The sequence below is a fragment of the Gambusia affinis genome, linkage group LG03 (assembly GCF_019740435.1).
Source record: "Gambusia affinis linkage group LG03, SWU_Gaff_1.0, whole genome shotgun sequence".
Taxonomy (NCBI): domain Eukaryota; kingdom Metazoa; phylum Chordata; class Actinopteri; order Cyprinodontiformes; family Poeciliidae; genus Gambusia; species Gambusia affinis.
In genome coordinates, this window is record NC_057870.1 from 25,477,842 (window position 1) to 25,489,097 (window position 11,256).

The 11,256-nt window shown below is 36.9% G+C and overlaps 2 protein-coding genes across 5 annotated transcripts in view; both read right to left on the bottom strand.

Moving 5' to 3' along the window:
- Nucleotides 1-2,029, bottom strand: part of smtnb (smoothelin b) — a 53,342-nt gene extending 51,313 nt beyond the window's left edge. The window contains exon 1 of one of the 4 annotated variants that reach the window (XM_044112729.1): nucleotides 1,668-2,029. In XM_044112729.1, coding sequence (XP_043968664.1) covers nucleotides 1,668-1,718 — 51 coding nt within the window. In that variant the 5' untranslated portion in view covers nucleotides 1,719-2,029. The remainder of the gene's footprint in view (nucleotides 1-1,667) is intronic. The other 3 variants (XM_044112731.1, XM_044112730.1, XM_044112733.1) reach the window with 3 other exon arrangements.
- Nucleotides 2,030-3,587: 1,558 nt separating this feature from the next.
- trafd1 (TRAF-type zinc finger domain containing 1) lies at nucleotides 3,588-11,092 on the bottom strand. The gene is made up of 12 exons (XM_044112735.1): nucleotides 10,954-11,092; nucleotides 10,459-10,508; nucleotides 10,250-10,385; nucleotides 9,857-9,910; nucleotides 9,142-9,580; nucleotides 8,745-9,020; nucleotides 8,609-8,673; nucleotides 7,348-7,602; nucleotides 6,735-6,861; nucleotides 5,763-5,889; nucleotides 5,588-5,633; nucleotides 3,588-4,424 (listed from the first exon to the last, which is right to left on the bottom strand). The coding sequence occupies exons 2-12, from the start codon at nucleotides 10,491-10,493 to the stop codon at nucleotides 4,395-4,397; spliced, it is 1,590 nt and encodes a 529-aa protein (XP_043968670.1). The 5' UTR covers nucleotides 10,494-10,508; nucleotides 10,954-11,092; the 3' UTR covers nucleotides 3,588-4,394.
- Between the last annotated feature and the right edge of the window lie 164 nt (nucleotides 11,093-11,256).

Consider the following 11,256-nt stretch of genomic DNA (forward strand, 5'->3'; position numbering starts at 1 on the left):
AAGATCCTGCAGGATGCATTGTGCAAGCAAGACGAGTTCATTACATTTCCTCTGTTAACTGAGGTCAAATGTGAGAACATTAACAAAAGAAAAGTGTAAAGGTTGCAAAAAAGACAATTAAATGAAACATTTGAGTTTTTAAAGCAATACATTTTTTTAGTACACCTCCTCATACCAAAAAACTAATCAGATACACAGTGGCCATTTCACCAAGCAGATCTGGTCAATTGGTTGTCAACACAAATGCCAAACCAGCTGACTGTATGGGTAAAATATAATATAATGTGAGAAACTGACTCCAGATTACAGTCGGATCATCCCAGACTGCAGCAGATCAGTGGATGAACTTTAAATAGCCTGATTCAGGTCAACCAAACATGACATTTCTGCCCAGCTTGGCTCCAAAGCAAACATGTCAGCTTTATTGTGCTTCAAGATCAGCCTTCTAAACATTTTTTAATAGACCCTCATATTGGTAAAATGTAGATTCCTTAGAAGAAAGGCAGAAAAATCTATGCTATCAAGTAAAATCTGGTTAAACTGGTAAAGCGCAAATATAATAATTAGTACATAAATAGGAGACATTAAACAAATTCTTAATGACTCTTTTTTTTCACCCCACAACAACCACTGCGTTTGTGTGCAATTCAAACAAACTCATTGTAACAAGGTCTGAACAGGATGACACACGTCTCCTTGTAAATGTGTCAGGTGTCATGATACACCGAACACACTACACCTTCCTCCGCCTTGGGAAGTAATCAGGACATGACGAAGCAGTGATAGTCTCTACTTCCAGACATTCAATGCATGTGATACATTCTTCTTATCATAGCTCGACATGTGACATGATCTCCAATAGTTTCACAATAGTAAACATTTTTCATCAGGTTCATCTATGTTGATATAATGGGCTGTTTGCGTTTTCTTTTTCTTTTACATGAGTTAAGTCTCTGTCTGCTTTCTGTTTAGCCATCTAGTGAATATTTAACTCCATGTAACTAGATGTGAATTCTCGATTAGAATGAATTTAACTGTTTAAATGTTTTCATTTAGACTGATCCAGTTTCAAGGTGATATGTTTTAAGATGGCACTCCTGTCATTTGGCACTACATAAATAAGCTGATTATGAAGAATTGCAATAATATTCCTTTGTAAATTTGAGATATTTTCCTTCCTCACATCAGCAGTGCATATTTTTCCTCCTTTCAAATCAACTAAATGTTTTAAATTCTTTCATTTAAAATCTACAAATGTCTGACGTGCTTTGGTAGCTTTGTTTATCACAAACAAATGTGTGTGGGGGGGGAGATTTCCAGTTTTTTTTCCTCGGTTTGTAAGAGGAAAACTTGTAAAAGTACTTTTTCTTTGCTGAGAATTTGCTCTGCAGACAGAGCAAGTCTGCTGGAGGATTAGCAACAATACTGTGCGTAGCCTACCTGCCTCTCAGGTGTGTTAATTAAAGAAGAAGCTCCCGAATAATCCAAGTCAAAAGTATTATTGTGTTACTTGGAAATGATTTTGCAGTGTGCACACACCTTAAATCACAAAGCAGAGTAATTCAGCCTTGAGAAAGCACCCAATGGAAATCTAGAAACTAAAACGCTACTTGTGCTAAATCATTTTTTAAAACAGACTTTTAGAGCATCTCCGGACTTTTACTCACCAAAGCTCGGAGAGAAGACTCGTCCAGCGCTGAATATGTCTCCAGGGACATCTCGATGAGTCCAGGTGAGACTGAAAGGTAAGAAATGGGTGGATGGAGTCTCGCTGTGAAGATGATCCCCGGTCCAAAACCTGACCACCTACACGATTCGCGTTTTATTTCTTGACGCTCCTTTTCCTTTTGTTTACTTCTTCGGTGAAGATTGCTGCTGGCTCAGCTAACAATAGAAAACTCTGGAGCCGCTCGCTAAAATCATATTTAAGCAGGAGTTTCTTGATCCCAATGAAAGCAGAATCAACCAGACTCTCACACGACAGGACAGTAGCCGCTTTTTGAACTGAGAATTCCCACTGAAAAGTTGTAACCCCGCCCCCGTCCGGACTCCGGCTCCTCCCGGCGTTCATTCAAACGCACCACCATGCGGGAAAATGTGAAACAGCGTTTGCGTATGAGGGGCAATGAGTGCCACTCTTAGCCTCTTCAGCTCGATATTCTGGAAGTGAGGTTCCAAGAACTCTATTTAATTTTAGCAAAACCCGATTAACCTGTCCTGGAGATTAAAAGCGGCACTAAGACAAATGTATATTTTTACCCTCGTAAAACAGCTCCTGTCTCAAAATACCATAGCACTTTATACAAACTTAATTTTATGAGCCTTTATTGGTATTGGGTGTTTATTTACATTGAGGCCAATGGCTATATAGAAAATAAATGAATGCTGGAGGCAGCGCGCCACCAAAATTGTTCCTATGTAAAACAAGCACTATGAAATAAACGTGTTTCTGGTCAGAATAGCCAACTGACATATAAATAAAGAGGTGCAAAACGCAAAACTATTTTTGCAATTTAACTTATGCTTATTTTGTTGACTTTTACACTCTCTGACCTTTCCAGATTTTTTTTTTTAACTAAAATCTGTTCAAACAAAATCCCTATCCAACAAACTGTGGTGAGCATTTTTACTACAACTATTCAGATATTATATACAATCACACATTGTGGCGATCACACATTTCACCAAAACTTTAAACCATAAAACTTGTATGGTTTTCACTTTACAATCATGTTATATAATTTTATTTGTAAAATCTCAAGATAAAGACTATTTCACAAAGCAGAAACTAATGAACCATCATCGACTGTTTGGATACAGAGTTGGCTGTGCAAACATGATGGCATGCAGTTGCAAGCAGCCAGCTATGGCTCTCTCCCCAGGGTGGCATCTCTGACAGGGTAGAACGGGATGGTGCTTTTGGGAGTTGTTTTCTGTTTATTTTCCTCTTGCAAAATGGCTATACAATGCAAATGCAACTGGATAATTACACTAGAATCTTCTAATATCCAACTTTCAAACTCAATACTAAAATAAAGAACTATTTCATATTTTTTAGGACCAAAGATTATATTTGGTCATATTACCTATACTCTTTCCACAAACATAAAACATAAAATAATTTGGGTACAGTAATTTTCAAGTCTTTTTTTTTTTTCAAATACCGGTAGATTAATAAATATTACTTATTTTGTTCCTCTAAAATATTTTTTAAACAATAAAAATTTCAATATATGGAGGTGATCTAATGTGTGTGTATATGTTCACTTTGTGCTGAAAGACTTTGAGGATCTCGGTCTAGTTTGCTGTATGTAAGCCTTGTGTTATTCTTAAAGATGTCAATTTAAACAAATATATGACTTTGAGAGAATAAAACTTGAAATTTATGTGCTTCAAATTTACCTTAATTGTTGCAGCTAAAATTTTCTAACCTACAGAATCACCTTCACACAAACAGTATAAAGAAATCAGAATCAAAAATGCACTGTGTTGCCCATCGCTCACGAAACTTCATATCTGACAACAATAAGGATCTGAAATGTGTGAAATCAAATCACCAAGATGTTGAGAAAGTGACAAAACCATCATTATCCCTATTGAAATATTTAATCACAGCACAAGACAAAGACTATTACATCATTTTTAACAGGACTATTCAGCTGCGTGCATTAAATCCACAATGAAAGGTGTTCTCATGGACTGAAGCAGCTCTACTAATGAAACCTTTATGGCTTCCTAATACATATTTCTATCGTTTTAAAGTCACAAAAACATCATATTATGCTTTTAAAGCTATCTCAGTATAACAAAACACGACTGTAGGTTAGAATTAAAAAAAAATATCACTGCTTAGTTACAGAAAACTACAAAAGACGAGTGTTAAACAGTATAAATTGAGAATAATGCTTAGAAATATCTATTTTCTTGGTCAGAGAAACATATTCTAACAAATTTTATCTGTTCCCAACATTGTCTTTTTAAAAAGTCCATCCAATTTTTTTTTTTTTAAATAGACGAAGACAGAAACAAAAAGGAGATGACACACAAGGATAAAAACAAAGTTGTCTCCGGCAGCAGAAACAAGGTGCAGATTCACTTCTACTGGGTCTGTTTAAAATGAACCAGGCAATAAAAACACTAATACAATGTTGATAAAATACATTTCTCAATTTATCAGGCTTGACCACTAAACACAAAATTAAGCAGAAAACGCGAGAATAAAATCAACTCAGACCTTTGTAAAAATTAATAGAGTATAAACTGTAAGATACTTAGGTTTTCAAAGGCACTTGGGTCGTTATACCTTTATTGTTTAAACGTGTGCAAAAACAAGTGAAGCAGAGGAGGAGGTGCAGTCCTTTCCTTTTCTCCAGAGGTTCCAGCTCACATTCTTCCTACTGCTCCTCATTCTGCTTCTTGGGTGGCTAGAAAGAGACAGAAGTACAGCTAAAAATACTTTTACAGACCAAAACAAACAACAATAACAAAAAACACACACACACCAGGAAATACTGAAGCATGATAGGTCTGATTCCTACAGATTTATTTATTGCTTCTAACTGAATATTTCTGCTCTGATCACATAAAACTTCTTAAAAATATTACAGTTGTGAAAAACATGAACAGTCCTGGAGTGGGAATTAAAGCACCGTCATCATGTCGTTTTCAAACGGAGTTGAAAAAGTCAAATATTCTGCACAATAAGCACGTCTGACACCCACAAATAAATATGGAAGACTTTATATTTTTCATAGTATTATTTATGTTTAGTTATGTTTGCAGTAGTAAGAATAACTGTTGCTTTTCTGTTCTGAATATCTCATACTGGACAAGAAAATGCCTGACATGTACTGTACTGAGTAATGCACGACATTGCACAGAGTCTAAACTTGCTTCAGAATAATGTAACGCCCAGCAGATGTTGATACATGCATCATCATGTGACTCATTGATGACTCGAGACTTTTACGTTTGCAGCCGTAAGGATGTGGAGGAAAAGAAGCTTCCTGACTCGAATCACTGCAGCAAAAATAAAATAAGGAGAAAATCTGCAGTAGAGAGTTTTGAAGGAAAGGAAACAGGTTGGGAGACTTTGTCATAAGACTTTGTCTTTCTCACTACTGTGAGGTGAAATTTGAAAGAGTTTAGCTCAGACTGATTAGTTTAAGGAGCTAATTTACTCTGAGGAGGTTTGCAATAAAATGCCTCCAAATATGGCGCCTCACCTCGCTGGTCTCTTTCTGTCACAATTCCTCACCCTTCTGAAATGATGTTGAGTTTTAATGTATAAATACCTATAAACACTAATCACTAGTTGAGACTGGAAACTGAAAGGTTTCAGCTGTTTTTAGTAACGACTTATCGCTTTCATTCAAAATCATGTCAAAGTTTGTGTGTCAAGAGTTTATTTAAATGTAAGGTGACAGAAAAAAACATTTAGAAATAAGAACCTGTTTGGTTTAAACTTTTAACCAAATATTTGATATGGATATTGTCAATATTCCAACATTTGAAGTCATTTAACAGTAGGACTAAGTAAAGACAGAATAAACACCGCAGAATTTGAGAAAATATAAGTAAAACATACCTTCGCTCTGTTCTCTGTCCCTTCTTTGTTTTCTGACATATAAAATCTGATGGATACATTTACCAAAAAGAAGTACAAATCATTATGCATTTAACTTTATGTGCTTACATTTTGCTTAAATATTTCTAAATTAAATGGAAAACATATGTCACTTATATTGTATTATTGTTTTTACCCCGGTATTGAAGCAGAACCAGAGCCACAGTGAAAGAAACGAGCATCCTCTGCTTCCCTGACGTCACGGCTGGACGTTCTCCTTTCCCATCCTCCAGACGTTTGACCAGGTTTTGTGTCCCAAAAGTCTTCATCCGAAAAGTCAGACGTATACAGGAGCAAAGGTCATGAGTGTGTAGAAACAAAAGACAGCATCCAGATATGATCACAAACCAAATTTGCCAAGTTAAAATTAGTCATAGACCAAGAAATGTCTGCTGGATTCTTAAATTAAAAAGGCTGAGATAGGGATTTTTTAACAACTTTTGCAATAAACTAAACACAATATCTTAATTAAAAAGTGTAGTTTGATTTTTGCAAAAAAAAAATAAAATAAAAATAAATAAAAATAAAGGCAAATATCAAACACAAAATATAATCACCTAAATCTTTAGGGTTTAATGTTTTCTATTTTCTTGATCTAAAAAAATGTTTTAGTCTATTCTCAGTAACGACAACAGAACACGTGTCAATCTTTCTTTGGAAATACTAATTTGTATTTTAACAAAATTGATGAACATGTTTGCTGTTGAGTAAAAATAACTGGAGGTTTGTGGTTCTGTTTTCAATGTAACTAAAATGAAAGTAAAATCTTGGTTAAAAACAGACTAATACTTTCAAGATTTATTTTTACTCTATATTCAAAAACCTAAATCTAAAAAAAAAAATTCAAACCGCCTGTGCTGGTGGGAAAAATTTATACAATTCTTGAATCGTGGTTGCAGCCCATGCAAAATTATAGTGAGGGCCACATTTTCAACAGCTCCCCTATACATTAGAAGAGCTCTAAACAAACCAGGAATTTACAAATTGTACGCCAAAACACTGAGAGCGCCAATATTTTTTTTTTCATAGATTCAAAATGGCAGAATACTGCTGAAGTAGATTATTATCTTAATCTTTATTAGTAACCGGAAGAAATATCCAACGTTACCTTGGTGCTTTGTTCTTTGAAAATCTGCAGACATCTGTCCAAAGGCACCTCCAGCAGGACCCAGAGGCTTCTGGAATGCTGTGTTATTCAGCTGCTGGCCAGCCTCGGTCCGCATGTCACATTTGTCCTTGGTTTCAGAAGAGAAACAACACAAAATTCAGATTATGCTAATGAAGTTTCTTCAAGATAAAACAAGTCCTGAAGGTGTTTGATTCTTACGTTTAGCTAAAAATAACGACACAATTTTATAAAAATAAACCTGAAATAAATTAAAGTTTACTGCATATTTTGCTCAGTGTTTTAGATTAGATATAAACTGAGAAGCAAATCGGATTAGCTCACAAAATCTTTATTAATTCCCTTAATGGAGCATTTTTTAACAACCCCACAGTCCATGTAAAGTCTGGGAGGAGACACTCAGGCAAAAACACTGGATACATACCATAATAAAAAAAGTAGAAGAATAGAGCCAGCAGTGGCTAAATACCAAGTTTTATGCATTATGCTGTACAAAACACACATTTAATTAAAACAGGAGAAGTTTTTTTCTTTTTAAAACAAAAAGGACTCCTGATAAGTGGAAGAAGATGGATGGAGAAAAGTGGAAAAATACCTGATGGTGAAAGAGAACAGCTTCCTCCAGAGCCACGCCACAGAATTCACATGGAATAACCACGTCGCCCTCTAGTGGACTGGCAGGAGGACTGTAAGAGGCTGGGGAGACTGACCGAGGGAAGGTGGGAATGTTGGAAGCAAGCGTGTTTGGAAAGCTCTGCATCAGCCCTGATGAAGCCTTCCTGCCATCTTTAGGAGGTGAAGACGGTTTCTTGCTAAAAGATGCAAAAGCAGAGGCGGGACTGCATCCGGTCTGACACAAAGAAAAAAACAAAGATTAAATCTTTGTTAAACATATTTTAGACGTCACATTCCTTAAACATGCAGATAAAATCCACAGCCAAGAAAAGGGCTGGACTAACTGGAACTGAACTGAAACAAAGAAAAGTACAAAGGTGTCTTTGAGGTCTAAATAGAATATATTTAGCATCAACTTACTAATTAAAAGGAATTAATTAATTACTTGACAACAGTCAAAACTCACCCCTGGAAAGCCAGTTTGTGTCATTGAAGGGATCTGAATGAATTCATTTCTGAACTATTACGTAATTATAATGACATAATGACATAACGACATAATGTTGTCTATTTGAACATTTGGTTTAATGTTCAAATAGACAAGCTCTTTATTCACCTTTTGAGCAAAACATGCAGCCATTGTAAAAGGAAAGCACACCCTCTTCCAGCCCTACAATTTTACGTATCAAGACATAAAGGGAGTGATCTGATCCAAGATTATTTAACTCTAACCTCAAGCATACACACAACTGATTCCATGCTGTCACACATGGAAGAATTAAGTACGCCTCATGATCATTTACTAGTAGTAAAAGTTGTTTTCTGTATGACTTTTAGGAGTCTGTGGGGGGAAGAAAATCCGCCCGGCCCATGTAAAATATTGCTTTGTTACTTTCATGTCTCTGTTTGGACTGAGCTGTTCCAGTCAGACAGATGGTCTCACATCTGACACTGGAATACTTTGGCTTGCTCAGGTTATAAAGCTGCAAAGCAAGTCCAAATCATTAACCCCCCACCTTCCTGCTTGATAGCTGGGGTTTCCTCTGATATGAATTTTCTGAAATGTTTCCCATGTGGGAATAATCACATGGAATTCAATTTACCTGCAAATGGCCTCATAACTCGTGTTTTTATAGGTACAGTCACACTGGTGATCACCTGACCATGAGCCTTAACTGCATCCCTGCTGCTTTGCTACTTCCCCACTTAGACCACAATGGATTCAAAAAACATTCCCAAACCTCATGCAGAATAAGGTCCTCTTCTGGAAACAACTCCTCACAAAACTCACAAGGCAGCATGGTATCTGTGAAAACAAAGTTAAATCATAAACCGAGTGCACACTCAGATGAATGAATGCAATCCTCCTAATTTTACCTGCGGGGCCGGAGGCCTGAACTGCACTCGTCTCTTCAGGCGAATTAGTGCTTTTATTGTGGGCCAAAGGAAATGAGTTCACTGATGAGTTTGTCTTCTTGTCCTCGTGGTCCCAGATATTCCTCCACACGCTGTCCTCTGCTCCTCCAGCTGCTGACTCTCCATCACTCTGGAGGCTGAGGGCCAACATGTAGTCGTAGTCGAGGCCTGACGACTCCTCATCAGGAGGGCGAACGTTGCTGCTGCCGCCATGAAGAAAATCACCTTGTCCAAGAACTTAAAACACAAACAGTCACACAATTATTACAGAAAATATCAAACTTAATTCTCAATTACATGAAAACACGTCACCTTTCTTGGGGTTCTGTATCTATAAGATAATTCAGAATCAACTCACAGAGGTTAGATGTTGTACTGTGAGAAGTTGAACTCTTCCAGCTTCCCGCCTCCCGATCTCTACTTGAGCCGCCGTAAACTGAAGGCTCCAACGGCATAAGAAATTGAGGACGTTCCGCTGCACTGATGTTATTGTTCTTAGGGGCTCCCTCCTGCGCTCTTAGGGGGTTTCTGATTGAGTGCGCCTCAAACCAGTCATCAGAAGACCGATTCTCTGTCTGACCGCAGCCCATCCTGTTGTTGTTCCTCTCTTGGGGTGGTGTTAGGCTTCCGCATAGGACTGGATGCACAGCTTTTTCACGCAGCATTACGTTGCACTTGCAGTTGGGGCAAGGTTCGGTGCGTGCACCACAATAATCCTCATGCTCCTTGGACTGGCTGAACACAAGCTCCAGCTCACAGTACGGACATGGGACCAGCCGCTGAGAGCACTCAGAGCTCTGCAAGACACAACCAGAAAGAACATTTAGTGTCCTTCATCCAGATTGTTAAATATTATAAGTCAAGAAATTTAAAGTCTACATACTTTTTTGTACCAGTTGTACTATTCTCTAACTCTACATCAAATTAAATAAATTTACCCCTAAATAGGTGTCAGAATTTCCTACAATGAAAAATCCTCCGACACTGATTCGAAAAGTATTTTTTTGGAGAAAAGATTCTGTTGGCAACATGTAATGTAATGTAATGTAATGTAAAGAAAAGTAAGGCAATACCTGATGAACTTCACTTTGATTCTTCTCAATCTTTAGTCCACACTTGCATGTAATCTGGAGAAACCAAAATAAAAGTAACAACATATTTTTGGGACTGTAATTTGCTTTCTTGTTGATTGAGCTACAAGTCGACAGGTTGAAGTACAAGTGGAATAAGTCTCACTTAACAGATAAGAAAAATGTTCAGTCAAAATGGAAATAGTGTCCATACTTAAAAATCTGAATTGTTTTGTTGTTTAATTTTCCAAGATCAGTGGTTTTCTGAAGGTGGCAAAGATTTTAGCCTGTAATATTCCACTTCAGTAAAAATACTCAAGAGGCTGAAAGGTAACTCTTTACTTTTTTTCACAATATGGTTTATAAACATAAATAATCTTAAGCTGGGTATAACACCTGCGTGTGCTCTTGAATCTTGTGCTCCTGAAGCTCTGAGTGAGGCACTGGCTCCTGGCACACGTCACAGAGTCCAATGTTTCTTCTACAGTGGATCTCATGAGTGGTAAAATTGGCCTCTGGAATGTCGTGCTTGCTGAAAGCCAAAATATTTAAGTTGAGACAATCGATCAAACCCATGAGTCATGACATAACTAGTTTATACGCACCAATTACCACAGAACTGTGTGTTTTCATCTGCCATGATTCCACTTATGACCTAAAAGAAATATTACAGAAATTACACCAATCTGTCTGTGATAAGGTGGCTGAAGTTCACTCAGTCAATATTAGAGAGGAATTTGCTTAGTCGATTAAGTCAACAAATGAAACTAAACTTAGTTTAGCTCCATGAATCATCAGAAAAACGGAGCTAACTTTACATCTTGAAATGAAACTAATCGGCAAGCACTTTCGCTTTATTCACTGTTTTTACGTAGCTTACTAATGTTAAGTACAAAATAGCCCATATCACCATCAATATTCTTAGTCAACATAAATAAACAAGCGACTTCACAGAGTTGTATTCTAAATATCAGTTGTGCTTAGCAAACTACTTAGCTTAACACCAAGTATCATTATCTTCGCTTAATAACGCATTTATGGCGTCACAAAGCCAACCTAACTACAGATTTATTTTTTTTAAAGCTTTAATTCGAGTTTACCTTTGGTCCTTCGACGGTATTTAACCAAAAAGCCAGGTGACAAACTACTTCACGATGTTAGCTTAGAGAAACAGTTTGTTAATTCTCCGTCCCGATAGGTGGGAAATTCCTGCCCTGGGTAAAGTCTTTCAGGCGTGATACTTTGCGGCCATAAAAATAACTATTCACAACAATGGTGAATAGTTAAGTATATCTTACCAAGACAAAGGTCCCATTTTTCTTTACTGAGAAAAAGTACACTTGGTTTTCCTTACCAAAACTAATTAAGGTTTAAACATTTTTTCCTGCAAGTCTAAACGGAGA

Bases quoted from the DNA above. Each gene is read 5' to 3' on its own strand.
- trafd1 (XM_044112735.1), bottom strand. From the start codon at position 10,493: ATGGCAGATGAAAACACACAGTTCTGTGGTAATTG. The intron at 9,581-9,856 runs GTATTGCCTTAC...TGTGTCTTGCAG, and splicing joins ATCAAAGTGAAGTTCATCAG to AGCTCTGAGTGCTCTCAGCG. The intron at 4,425-5,587 runs GTATGTTTTACT...GTCTCTTTCTAG, and splicing joins GGACAGAGAACAGAGCGAAG to CCACCCAAGAAGCAGAATGA.